Raw genomic sequence first — 14,983 nt, forward strand, 5'->3', positions numbered from 1 at the left:
GTCTCACACACAACCCGTTTTTAAAGTTTTTAAAAAAGAGAAAAGAAGAGGAGTGTGCCGGGGACTGAGCCTGCCTATTTGCCTGATGCGCTGTCAACTTTACGCAATAATGCGAGAGGTGGAATTGCTTGCTTGTTTATTAAAGTGCTTGAAAAGTTTACAGAGCAATGTGATCGGCTCGCGATTCAAACTCTTAGAACTTCACAGGCTCTAATGCAACAAGAGGAAACTCGTTGTGCTGCGGTCAACAAAAACTACGGCTACCCAGCCCTGCTCTCTGTCAAAATCAAACCAGTGAAAGACAGACTGACAACGCCCCCTTAATGTCACCGCGAGCACCCACGTGACTCCCGTTACACATCACCATAGCAACCAAACAAATCGAAAACCCAGTGATCATTAAAATTCAATACATTTAATTATGGCTCCTAGAAGGAGAAACGAGCAAAAGATGCAGGTAAGCAGATGTGTCATTGGATAATGGCAGGTCATCCTAAAACATTAAGAATCAGAATACTTTCTTAATCCCTAAGGAAATTATGTGGGTTACAGTTCCTCCAAGAAGAAATGGTAAAAATAGTAACAGTAACAGACTAAACTCCAAACAATATATACAATAATATAATATTAACTAGTCAGTGTCAATTGTTGATTTGTCCTGTTCCCATTGTATGACGAATTATGATGTCTGTTTGGTAGCCGTTTGCATGTTTGCATACTATGCATACTCTCTCTCTCTCTTCATATATGGGGTCATATATGCGTGTGTGTGTGTGTGTGTGTGTGTGTGTGTGTGTGTCTGGGGGGGGGGGCGCCAGAGGGCGTGTTCGCCCGGGGCGCCAAACAGGCTAGGACCGCCACTGACACCGACCCAGAACCGTGACAATGGGATTAGAACGATGCCACCTTATCCCATAGTCCAGCCAATAATGCGATTCACATTCGTATATACGCAGCCAATCAACGTGGTTGACAGGCTATGACAGCGTCCTTATGTGCCGACACCGGTGTTTTAGCTAGCAGAGCGGCGTGGCTGATGTGGAGTGAAGCCACTGTAGCTGTGTCCCAAAACGTCGGCTGCATCCTGCGGAGGCCGCATTTGAAGGCCGATTACGTCACAGCCCGGCGACGAAGGCTGTCCCAATTCGTCGACTCCTTCAAATGCGGCCGACAAATGCATCCTTCATTTCCCCAAATTTGAAGGATGGGTCGGGTGTGTCCTTCGTGGCCCACCATATCCCAGAATTCATAGCGCGGCCCAGCCAAATTTCAGCTGCCAACAATGGCGGCCGCTACTAAGTTTTAAAATTAGTCTTATTAATCTTTCTGGGTCACAAAATAAACTTTTAACATATTTTCAGGCGAGAAAGTAGCTGTGCAAATTACAAATATCTGCTTGGTTTATCAAGACATCGTATATTTGCAAAAGTGTGCCGACGTTTTCGGAGACGTCTGTTACCCACCCACTCGATAACAAGCCGGGGGGGTTCAATGGTCACTCCAGCCGGCGAGAGCAGCGGACTCCCGGCTTCATCGTTTTCAGACCCCCGCTCTTTCGCTACTCAGGTTAAACATGATATATAAGTCACTCGGATAACTTAAAAATGTAATTGTTTGCCTTTTCGGTGTTTTATTTGTTCCGGAGTAAATTGGTTTGGCTGAGATCAAAATTATTAGATTATTAGATTAAATAAAACTTTATTAATCCATCGGGTGGGTTCCTCCGGGATTTTCACACAGCTGAATAAACGTTAAACAGAAAACTGATTAAACAGAAGTGTGAGACGGTCGAGAATTTACGCCAGTGTCCTGTTATATTTTAGATAGCAAGGAGCAGACGGCCGAGTTTATTAAACTCCACCGACACAGCGGTGACGCAAATCTGAAGGCTAGACCGTCCCATTTCACAGCCTCGCACTTCCGGCCTTCTCGGTCTTTGAAGGACCCGGCCCATGTAGACCGCCAAGGCCGGGTCCTCCGAAGGATGCAGCCGACGTTTTGGGACACAGCTATTAATGACAACGTGTACAACCATTGGAGATGTGAGCAGGACAGACGGAACAATTGACAGAAAAAGTGTGGACTTTATACCAGTTTTTAAATTGTGTTGATAGGCCACGTAAAACCAGAGTTATGATAAAAATATGCAATGTTTGGTTTTCTTCCTGAATACTATCGTTGTTTATATTTACTGCGGGAAGAAACGGTAAAAACAGCGTTTTATAAGGAAAAAGGCTCGAAAGCACTCTCCGCCTGTGAGCAAAAACAAACCCCCACCCAGGCTGTTGTTCTCCTTTATCTCATAGTGGACAGAAATTATTTTTTGGAGTGGCACAAATAATTTGTGTGGCATCAAATTTGATGCAGAACAGCTGATTGTTCTGTAAATAGTTTGAAATGTTTATTTAAAAACGCCTTGGCTGCATTTTAAAAAAAATTGCTGCAAAAAACTTTGTTGTTTGCCAAACTGAGTTACTTTTGTGAGGAGTAACTATATAATTAATTGCCCAGCATTGGTAATTATATACTATATTTTGCAGACAGAGAGTTACAGGACTCTCTCCCAGACCACAGACTCATACTCATAATACAAGTCAGAGCTTTATAAAAAAAAAAAAAAAAAAAAAGAAAGAAAAAAAAAGAAAGTTGTGTTTTTGAAATTGGAGTTCAAGTTATTTTTACTTCCAATAGTGTTAACATACTACACAGGCCAATGGCTAGATTTTTTTTTTACATTTTCATTGTAAGTAGTCTAAAGCAGTTAATTAAAAGTAGTCTAACATAAATGTAAATGCTGTAATTTGATTATTTTAATAAACCATGTAACTTGGATGGATTCGATGCTGGCGTGACCACAGTGCACATGTCTGCTGTTGCTCACAGTGGTCCAAGGGATCGCTCAGGGAGTTTGTGTGTTCGCTCAGACACATGAAAAATTAGAGGGAACATTGATTAGGTCCATAAATATTTGAACAGATAGAACTTTTTTGGTTCTTTATATTAACACAATGAATTTGAAATTAAAAAACTCAGATTCAGTTGAAGACTATCATATTTAACTCATTGGGTTGAACAATAAGATTACATTAAAATGCGAGGAACTAAAGCATTTTTAACACAATCCCTTCATTTCGGGGGCTCTAAAGTAAATGGACAAATTAAATACCTCAAAATAAAGTGGTCATTTCTAATACTTGGCCGAAAAACTTTTGGTGATGTTCATGAGTTCAAGAATTCAGGCTATCATTGCCAGCAGATGCTGGGTTTCCTCCTTATTAACTCTCGGCCAGGCCTTTACTGCAGCAGCTTTCAGTTGCTGTTTGTTTGTGAGCTTTCTGTCTGAAGTTTAGTCTTCAACAAGGGAAATGCTCAGTTGGGTTAAGATCAGGTGACTGACTTGGCCATTCAAGAATATTCAACTTCTTTCCTTTAATAAACTCCTGGGAGTTTATTAATTTTGAAATATTTGGTTTAGAGGTCTTTGCCATGATTATAAGCAATGAGCTGACTCATTTTAAACACCTTCTGGTCAGTTTCTGCAATTTCTGATCCTCAGACAATAAGAACAGTTTTTGGTTCCACATCAAATCAAAATACTCTCTCGTGACTACTTCAACATTTATGTAGTAAAAATACTTATTTTCATAAGAAAACACATGTCCATCCTAGTCGTCCCTCATTGCTGTTTTTTTCTGCATATTTTTGATGTAACAGAGATGAGAAATATTTTTTAAGGATGGGAATTTAACAAGTTAATTGCAATTAATTAATTTGAAAAAAAAATAATGTGTTAAAAAAATAATGCATTTAATCGCACTTTGCATTCCAAGCAAAGGGGAACTTTGCATACCACTTTGTATACCAGCATGTTTTCCTGGTATACAGATTACACTGATGCACACATCAGAGCTACAATAATCTCAAAAGAAAGCGCGTTGCTAGGACTTTCAAAAGACTACCTCAAGCACTTCTTGTCATGTGAAGGCTGTGTGTAGGCAGGAGTGGTGGTAAGGAGGACCCAATGTGCAGACACTCGGAGGCAGAAAGTAAACTCAAACTTAGATTTATTGCTAGATGGCAAACAGAGAATTGGCAAAACTGGCAAAACCTTCAAAGTAAAACAGGAAACATAACACAGAGATGCGGACTTGACACGGGGATACAGCAGACAGGGGAGACCGCAACTATGGATCACAGACAGAAAACCAGAACACTAAGCTCTAACAAAAACCACACAGAGAACCTAAACTTAGAATAATCCAATAAAACAAAATCAAAGAGCCAAAAACACAAAACACTGGGTCGACGACCCAGGCACCCTAACACTTCTACTTTATGGTACCATCTAAATGTAAAAACATGTTGCAGCGAGCACAGAAAGTGTGGGAGCTGTCAGCATTAGCAGTCCTAGTTCGGCAGCCCAAACTTGATGAAATGCCTGGCTTCGGGACCAAAATTAGTAAGTCAACATCGGACAAACTTACAAATTCTTTTGCAAAATGGATTGCTCTGGACTGTAGACCTCTATCAGTGGTAGAAGTTTGGGGGCTAGAAAATGTGCTATAGTTAGTGTCAGGTGATCCAACTTTCCAAATGCTGTGCTGAAAGACTATTTCAAGTAAAACTGAACAGCTTTATTACACTGAAAAGCAAGCAAATTTAGATGCATTACAGACAGCCCTGCTAATATGGAGGAACTACAACAGGAGCAAACAAGACTGGTGCAACAGAAAGAGCCACTCATACAGGATGTTTCCACACGGTGGGATTCAACGCTGGATATGGTTTCTCATCTACCAAAGAATCAAGAGGCTGTTTTTGCTCCTTTAGACAAACAAAATACAAGCTAGTTATTTTAACTCCATCGGAGCTGGTAAAACTCCAAAAGCTGGTGACTGTCCTTGAGCCATGCAGGTAAATAAAACTATTTTTTAACTTATTGTTACTGTTTCTTCAAAAAGCTCTATAGTTGACAGTTATTGTGTAGATTAATAATTACTTTCTTGAACTGTCTACTACAGGTTTGTGACTGAGCTTCTTGGAGGTGAGACATATGTCTCATGTTCACTGCTTTCTGCTACCTGCATCACAGGGTCTCCGATGATGACTCAAACTACATGGTGAAATTTAAGACTGCCTTCACAAAGGACCTATCCCAACGTGTAGCTACACTCAACCATCAGTGGCTCAAGATAGCTACTGTGCTTGACCGATGCTTTAAGGACTTAAAGTGTCTTGCAAGGAGAGAGTGAGAAGAGGTTTGGACCAGCCTTGAGGCTCCGTTGCAGGAACAGTGCAAAGATGCCACCACAAAGAAGCCAGCAAAGACAAAGAGCCTCCTCCTCCCTTCATTGTCTTCAAACTCTGATTCACATGAGGAAGCCCTGTCTAACAGGGCCCTGACTTTATACAGAGCAGAATCCACCATCAGCGAGACAGACTGCCCGCTGCAGTCGTGGTCCAGTCGAGCAGGGACCCACCATTAGCTGTCTGTCCTGGCCCGCAAGTAATTGATTAAATCAAATTTTTCAATTGAGTCCCAGCCCTATTATTTTTCCATCCCTGTCATTTTAGATAGTATTGAAGCAATGCTGATACCTCTGTAATGCAAGGGTGGATCATGTGAAAAGTGTTGTTATGCTCTTCTATCACTACCTTAAATAAATATAAATATACCTTGATTCTCTTGTTGTAGTAGAGTGATCTGCTCTTTCTGTACAGCCAGTGAAGCAGTCATTTCTCTCAGAACAGCATGGATGTCCTGTAAACAGGGTTGCTGGAGTGTAGTCTGCTGAGCAAGAATTTCCTTATTTGTCTCTCTTTGATCTATTGAAACAGAAGAGATCAAAAGAAACTGCTGTATAACTGTGTCATCCACAAACCTGATCTTTATATAACATGGCAAAAACGAGCATCAATGAAGATGTTACTTCCCCATTCCACAAACACCCCCCTAAGACATAATGAATAAAGTAGCATAATGACGCTATGAATTGGCTTAAATGTCCTTCCAGTAATTATCAAGTAACCAAGCTAGTCCATTATGTTCACACTAATCAATGGTTTTCTCCATGTCCCTGTCAGGCCTTTACTGCATGTCACTGGGTGGTGAATAACTGAAGCATCAGTCTTTAACTGCTTGACTCAACAAACTGGGTCGCAGAGTTGAGTACGTGGGTTGCGCCAAACAGCTGATTCTGTTATTGACTTATGTTTGGTGGTGTTTATTGGATTGGATGATTGAAGTCTGAAGACACAAGACATATTTGCATTTCATTACTAGAAAAATTAATATTGGGTTCTAAAAACATTACATAAAAATCTCCCTGAATAAAAGTGAGTTTCTCTTCGGTTTTGGGGAAAATGTTATGCAAAAGTTGAAATAAAAACATGATAACCACATAAATAAGTACAAGCATATAATTGAGGATTTTGCATGGAAGCCAGAGAGTGGAAAAACAATTTCTTGAGTAAATGTTTCTGAAAGTTAAATTCTAAATTAAACTTTATTTTGGTTTAATAAACAGTTTAATGTTTTTGAAACAGTAAACACTAAATTGACCTTTGTTTATATCTCATATAGTTAAATGTTTCTGGAAGCTGAATACTGAATTGAACCTTGTTTTTGCCCAATAAACAATTTGATGAAACCACAACCAATATAGCCTTCATTCTCACAATATCATACAATTGATTGTCCCAAAAATCTGAACAGAATTAGGAAAAAAGACTTTTAAATACACTGCCCTGTTTCCTGGACTAATCTGCAGAGGGAACTGAAATTGTCAGAAATGGTTACCTTGGGGGAGTCCATCTTAAAGGCATGAGAGAATTCTTTTAGTCAGTGTGCTTGTTTTTAATGTCGCTCTTAATTGATCTGTTATTGTATAGTTGTCACATGTTTGTACAGCATATTGTAATTGTTTTAATTGATATGTACTTATGTGGTACATGCCCACATAGCAGACAGGTCTGGCCTGGATCTGGTGTCAAGCCGGCACTGCTGACTGATTTCTGGCATGGTAAGTGGTATGTCATCTAGATATGGGCCAGGCCTGGCGTAGATGGCACTGTTTATGTGATGGCATCCACATCTGGCCCAATTGTCAAAGTCAAAGTCAAGTCAAAGTCAACTTTATTTGTCAATTCTGCCATATGTACAGGACATACAGAGAATAGAAATTTCGTTACTCTCAAACCCTAGATGAACATTTAGGTTTGGTTTATGGGGCCCAGGGTCATAGAAAACAGGCCTGGCTCGGATCCGGCATCAAGATGGCACTTCTGACTGACTGGTGTCATGGCAGGGTGTATGTCAACCAGATGTGGGCCAGGTCTGGCAATGATGGCACTTTTTATGTTCCCATTTTCCTATTTTAGGTAGAAGACCCAAATGTCATGTTGCAATACTATACTGCTATGGTGGCCAACGTTTCAAATGCAGATTTGACAGGTTTGTGAACCTACACTTTATCCAAAACCTAGTGAGGGTTTACTCATTTTTACCACCGGCTGGCTGTACCTCAGGAGGTAGAGCAGGTCACCTACTGATCAGAAGGTTATTGGTTTGATCCCTGGCTCCTTCAGTCTGCATGTCAGGAGCGTGAATGTGTATGAATGTAGTTAGGAAGCATGCAATTTAGAGAAAGTGTGTGATTGAGTGAATGTGCCATGTTGTATAGAGCACTTTGAGTAATCTGGGAGAGTAGAAAAGCGCTATATAAGAATCAGTCCATTCATTGTCTGAACAGAGTTCTGTCATGGTACTTTTGCACTATCATGTTCTGGCACACGTTGTTATTACATGGCTTGATTAAGGTACACATTAGGCTGACATGTATGGCAAACACTGGTCCATGTGACTAAGGTTTTCCCTTAAAAAATAGTTAGTCACTAAAGAATAGAATACAACTAGCAGGGGCATATGCTGTTGTGCTGCAAAAAAGAGCAAACAAGCAAAAATAAAAGGAAAGAAAATGTAATCCATTGAGTTAAACCTTGATAAATCCAGTTATAATGTACCATTACACTCAGAGGATCAAGATGAATTTAAGTATATGCTAGCTTTGCATATGCAACATATTCCTGATAACTGTTCTGTCCCGAGTCTTTTCTTCCTATACCACCCAACTTGACTTCACCTCCAGTTTTCATGCCAAAGGAGGGTAATTGCACATGCCTGACGTGGAGGAATCTTACCAAAGTGGGAATGGTAAGCCCTGACTGGGGTAATGACACCATACATTTCACTTATGGTCAAATTCCTCAAAATTTGACCATAAGAGCAGATTTGTTTTGGCTGGTGGAGGAAAGAAACTGTTATTTTCAAAAGTTGATTCTGTTCTTCTGGACGTAGCATTTTCAGTGGGAGAAATGTTTCATCACTCATCCAAGTGACTTCTTCAGTCTCAGCTGACTGCAGGTTTCTTAATTACCCCTTGGGGATAAATAAAGTCTCTCTGATTCTGATTCTAATTCCCCAATCTTATAAAGATAACATTTGCATAATGACTGAAACTAGCACCACTGAAGGAACAATGGGCTCGGAGGTCAGTTCCTTGATCATAATTATGCAAATTCTCATGACCACTGATCAAAGACATCTGATCAATGGCCATGAGTACCATTCACAGAGAGTTGGGGAATGGCAATCACAGCATTGTAAGATTGTGAAAGAAAAAAAAAGAAACTGTTACATTTCCTGCCCAGTATCTGGTTAGGTACTTGCGCCATTGTCCAGCTGGGACTGCTAGTAACAGTAATAGGTCATAGGGTTGGCTAACTTGACCAGGAATTTAATAACAGGACTGTTAGAACAGCTGATTTTAAAGTCACTTATGACAGTCCAGAATAGGATGACATTGGATATGCTCTTGGCGGTAAAAGGATTGGTGTGTTCAGTGTGTGGGTTGGTTTGTTGTACGTATATTCCAAATGATACAGCTCCGGATGGGTCAGTTATCAGGGCATGGGACGGACTACAGATATTATCTAATGAGATGAAGGTATTTTCTGGGATTGAAGATCCTCTGGGTGAGTGGTTGACCAATACATTTAAAAATATTAAGCTATGACTTTATCATTGATGGTGTCATTGGCTACATTCACAGCTGTATTGACTTGTTGCGGGTGTTGTCTAATCCCATTTTTGAGGACTCTAATTAACAGATTGATAACAACAGCACTAATAGAAAAACATGCAGTACCATCCTATCAGATGCCATTGCTGGTTGGGGTCGGTGATGAATGAGGTGAGGAGGATTCATGGCTGAGCCGATGTAGGAAGGACTAAATGTATATTGTTCATTTGCTTGCTTAGGCTTGTAATGATTAAAAGAAACAATGAATCAGGTTTTAAAGGTAAAATGGCTGTGTTCGTTTGGAGCGTTCTCATGAGGGGACATGCTGACATGCTGTCTATAAGACCCAGTCTATAAGACCCAGCAACTGACCAAATGAGGGCAACAGCTGATTTAGCACTGACTTGACCATAAGACACCACTCCAGGAAAAGCTGAAAGGCTATCACACTGGACGGGAAGCTGAGCGATAGCAGGCTGAGCAAAACACATGTTCTTTTGGTTCACATGTAAAATATGCGTGAAAAGCGGGACTGTTAGGGTTGAAAATGATTAAATAAAGCTGATTTTATTATTTTAATATACACAATGGAATATAGTCATAGTAGTTGGTAACAGTTGGCGCTCCGTGTTTTGAGGGTCAAAAGCCTTGGATAAAATTTAAACGATTAAGGCTAGGCGGGGAGGTGTTTTCGTGTCTGTCATTTTTGATTCCAGGAAAAAGGAGCAGATAGGAGGTCGACGAGGCGAGGAGATGAGTGAAGAAGAGGTCAAATGGAGACATCAGGATGGGTTCCGGAAGAAGACAGACTTGTTATTGTCGCAGTATAAAACTGTACAGCCTGATTCAGGGTTATCCTTGGTGTGAGACAGATGGCTGTGTTCACATCAAGGTCCAGCGCTGTAACTTGTATTTTCAACTGCCGAAGCAAATTATATCTTTTTAAACGACAGATATTTTTCCTGTGCTTCCTTTTGAAAAAATTTGGACACAACATTAACTTTCATTGTGTCTCTGTATAAATAGTGCTGTTGTCCTTTCAGTCTTTTTTACATTCTTTCTAGTAGCCCTCCTTTGGCATCTGGATTCATGTTACTATGGACTTTGTTTTATAACTTTGGAGCCCTGTACTATGAAAGCGGTCTTATCTAGTTAACTAGATAAGACTGCTTCAGGGCTATGCTGGTATGGTAGCATGCTGTAAACCTAACCTGCTCCAGAGTAGGTTAATTACCAGATTAGAGATCAACAGGTATGAAATTTACAGACCAATCAATTCTGTGGAAAATTGATAGTGTCTTTACTTCTGAGGAATGAGTTGTTTAAAATTGTACAACACTTTTATTAGTTTTCTTTTGTGCAGACATGTAGAACATACAGCATGTCATTTCCACCTCTCATATGCCATCCTTTCTTCGTCACTCTACCATCTAGACGATACCTTCAGTCCCCAAAGAAATAGATCCTGTACATAATCCTGTCACCTTGTGGCATGACGCGAAGTTACATTTGATTCATCAAAAACAACACATCTAATCATTACAAATGCACACATAGTCGTATCTTAACAAATATTATTCTATTTTTGGAACAGCGAATAATGACAGCCTGCAATACGGAATCAATTTTAAACTGTAGGATTCAACAAAGCAGATTGCATTCAGGATGTGTGTGTATATAAGTTTAGCATGTACAAACATTGAAATGTAATGATAAGGTGACAAAACAATGACAAAGTCTGAATAGAGATTATTTCTTACAGGTGACACTAGTAACACAAATGTGAATCATATGAAAGGTTTCTTGACACTGTTACTTCTTTCACTGCCTGACACAATACCGTACTGTACCTTGATTCTCTTTTTCTAGGAATGCAATCTTCACCCTCTGTTCAGCAATTGAGGCAGACATCTCTCTCAGCACAGTATGGATGTCTTGTTGATATGGTTGCTGGATTGCAGTGTGCTGGGCAAGTTTCTTATCTTTATCTGCCTCCATCTGATTTGTGGAAACCGAGCAGAAGTAGATTAAGAAAAACAAAATTTCTTCAGTGTTTCTGGAAATCCTCACAACTGAACTGTGCCACCTGTATATCTGAGTGAGTGATCTATAAAGTGAACATGATCATAAAAAAAATGTAACTTCCTCATTGTGGTATTGCTAATCTTATGATAAGTGAGTGCCTAAGTACTATGAGTGACTTGATGACTTCCGTAATCTTTAACTTAGGCTAGAAAGAGACACTAGCAAACCAATCAATGATTGTCACCTCACACTAAAACAGGTAAACAGGTGTGCTGTCCTGGGTAATCAATTTAATATTTAGAAGATTCCTAACAAATCTTAAAACATTCTCTATTTATATGAAACAAGCCCTCTGTAAATATAGAACTAAATAGATTAGAAATCAACAGGCTAATTTAGGCTGTTAGGACAAAGTGTTGCCACTGTTTTAGACTACAGTCTGAACATCAAATATTGTACATTTAATTTATTCTCTTTAAAATTTAAAACTGCTGTCATTGGATTTGTTTTAACTTTAAAAACATAATTTATTTGGTGCGGTCCAGATTTTGAGAGTTTGTGATTTTAATCTCTGCATTTTAGTTAATTCGTGTTTAGACATTAAAGTGTTATTTTTGGCTTCAGAGCATCAGTATCCATCCTGAACACACAGTAAAGTGACTGCCAACACTAGAAAACATATAAAAATACTTTAACAGAAAAAAGTTTGCAAGTTTGACTGAATAAAAAAACAGAAGGAGCAGCGTAATGGCACGGTGGTTAGCACTGTTACCTCTGAATCCTGAGTTTGATTCCATCACCTGGTTGGGGCCTTTCTTTGTGGAGTTTGCATGTTCTCCCTGTGTTTACATGGGTTCTCTCCGTGTACTCCAGCTTCCACCCATAGTCCAAAGACATGCAGTTAGTGGGGTCAGGTTAACTGGTCTTTCTAAATTGCACATAGGTGTGAATGTGAGTGCAAATGGTTGTCTCTATGTGTTAGAGACAAAGACTGGTCACCTGCCTTTGGTTATCAATGGAAATACGTGTAGTGTGTTCTGATAATAAAACATTTAGATATGTTGTAGTGCTATTTAATAAGTAAAAGTTTAATAACACCTTAAATGTTTGTAGTACTTTGACTGTTGATTAAGACAGACTGATCAGATGTGTGATGTGAGGGTAAAACATCTTCTAGCAGTTTCTTCCAGTCTAATTAAGCTTCTTTTGAATTAGTGAAATGTAACTGGAAAGATTTAAATTCCTCTTATTTCAACGTAGATTTTAAAAGATTTCACGTGCTGACCCATTTTAGCGTCAGCTGACAATTGTTGACAGTCTCTTGTTGTTCTCCTTGCAACTTTGTATCTGAAATTCAAAAAATTTACATCAGTTATGAAAACATTTCAGTTTCTTTTGCTTTCTGTTATCAAAGCAATACCAAAATCAAAGGCAGCTACCTCCTCCTCATCCGTTCTTCTTTTTACTGTGCAGTATAAAGTTCAGGTCAAATGAGGATCATAGATAATCTTCTGTACTGCGGTGTTCAAGAATGCAGAGCAGTTTCCTCTGTCCCAATATAAACAGATGTTTAAAGATTTTTGTTCTTATTCTGTTTTTAGAAAAAATATACCACATTTTTATACTTTATTACAATTGTTTATCAGGAAAACATGAACTGACTTTAATGTTCATCAACCATGCGTTCATTATTACAGCTTTGTTTTAAATGATTATCTTTTTATCTGCCATTTTATTGCATGAAAATTTCTACATTGTATTGGTTTATTTTGGCTGGTTCAAGATACTTAGAGTTAAAACAACTGAGACAGGGTGATGAAAATAATTGCTGTCAGTTCTCTCATTCCGTATATAATCTCCAGTCTTAGCAGAGGGCAGTGACACTGTTGATTTAACTCCAAAAAGTCGATTCTGTTCATCTGGATGTACCTTTTTTGGATGAGTGATGAAACATTTCTCCCACTAAAAAAGGTACATCCAGATAAACAGAATCAACTTTTTAAGATTTCCTTACCTCACTGAAAAAAAGAGCATGTTGGATTTACTTAATTCAATAGTGTAATTGGTTGCACACAATTGTTTTGCTTTGGCAGAAACTTAAACAACTGAGTTAAATCAACACAACTTATTCATATTCAATAAACCTGTGTATTTTGTGTTGATGAAACGTGATTGAAACATGTTTAGATGAAGTAAGTTGAGCTGTTGGAATATTTTAATCCTTCACAATTTTGTCATTTTATTCCAACACTATTAGAACTTTTACCCCAATACTACTTGGTCACTTAAATATTACATGTTGTCTTGATATTACATAATGTTCAACAAAGTCTAGAGTCTGGTTAACATAAAAATTGAATGAATTTACAATGTCTTCCATCCTCCTATCTTTATCCAGGTTACAGGGGGCCTGGAGCTTAACTCCAAATTGATAGGGATAAGAGGCAGGTTACACCCTGGAGAGCTCACCAGTCTATCACACAGAAACAAACAACCGTTTCCACTCACAGCTAATTTAGAATTACCAATTAACCTAAATCTAATTGAATTAGACACTTAACTGTGGGAGGAAACCAGAATGCCCAGAGAGACCCTACTACAAACTAGCCAGGTTGTGGATTTGAACCCAGGACTTTCTTGCTGTGAGGCAACAGCACTACTCACCACACCACTAATCCAGGCTTAACAAAAGTAGGAAACTTTGTGCTGTAATTAGCGACTTTCCCTGTTCAAGTATGAGCTCGGGTTCAAATTGTGTAAGACTCAAACACCCTCCGAAGAGAGTTTATGTTTGCTCCTTTCATTTTATCGATAAAAAGCCCACAGAGCTACACCCCGACCCGGAGCTTTATCTGGGCTATGACCGACCCCCACCAAAGAAAAGAAGAAAGCTCACTCGGACCACTTTGAGTGTGACAGCTTCCAGTAACACGAACAAAAACACAGAATCTGTACCCGGTAAGTGAAAGTGTAAATGTGGTTTGCCACCGTTTTACATTTTAATCATGCAGTTCTTTACTTTTACTAAATAATAACCTATGGTGAATGGCATTAGTATCAGCACTAGCTGGTTATTAGCAGCAAAGTCTCCATTTTAAAGAAAGTTTACACCCGTGGTTAGTAATTAACACCAGCCGCATGCTGCCAAAACTATATATGACTTCATTTAATTGTCCCAGAGAGATTAGCCCCAAGGGCTGTAAAAGTCTCAGGTTTGTGTTTATAAAGAACATGCTAACAGTTATTAAAGGCAGTTATTTTATCATTCATTTAAAGCGACTGCAACTGTATGAAAACTCAAGTAAAAACGTTAAATGCAACCTCGGCAAAAATACCAACATTTGTGACTTTTTTTTAGAATGAAAAATAAAATCTAATCACAATAAATGAGTAAAATTGTGTCAATTTTTTAGGGGACTTAGGGACATTTTATGTTGACATTTATGGTTTTGCATTTGTGTGAAAGAATGTAGAATGAGAAATTTCCCTCAAAAATATAAAAAAGCCAAGTGACAGTTTACAGTTTCTCTTATGCTAACAGTTTGAGTGTACATCTGATCATATTTTTGTCTTATTCAGACTCCACAGTGTTACGTTCAGTGGAATTAGACCAGGCCAGCATCTCCACACAACCCCCTGAGCCACATCTGCACTCAGTCCACACACAGTGGGAGGATCCTTCGCAACAAGACCATCAATACGGCAACAGGTCTCGCAGAAAAGATGTGCAGGATAAGATGACTCAGTGTGATGAAGTTGCATATTTCATTCTTCAAAATGATGCAGACGCTTTGCTGTACACTGGGATAGCCTTAGAAACATTTAACACACTTGTGTCGACACTGGAAGGATATGACAACAATGAATTTGCAATGCCT

At 39.0% G+C, this 14,983-nt stretch overlaps 1 protein-coding gene across 1 annotated transcript in view; it reads right to left on the reverse strand.

The window, feature by feature from the left end:
- LOC100694003 (glutathione hydrolase 5 proenzyme) overlaps nt 1–11,020 on the reverse strand; it is a 32,267-nt gene extending 21,247 nt beyond the window's left edge. The window contains exons 1-2 of the mRNA XM_025901257.1: nt 10,931–11,020; nt 5,677–5,826 (exon numbers count right to left, since the gene is read on the reverse strand). Coding sequence (XP_025757042.1) covers nt 5,677–5,826; nt 10,931–10,991 — 211 coding nt within the window. The 5' untranslated portion in view covers nt 10,992–11,020. The remainder of the gene's footprint in view (nt 1–5,676; nt 5,827–10,930) is intronic.
- Nucleotides 11,021–14,983: the final 3,963 nt, after the last annotated feature.

The sequence above is a fragment of the Oreochromis niloticus genome, linkage group LG3 (genome assembly GCF_001858045.2).
Source record: "Oreochromis niloticus isolate F11D_XX linkage group LG3, O_niloticus_UMD_NMBU, whole genome shotgun sequence".
In the NCBI taxonomy this organism is placed as follows: Eukaryota; Metazoa; Chordata; class Actinopteri; order Cichliformes; family Cichlidae; genus Oreochromis; species Oreochromis niloticus.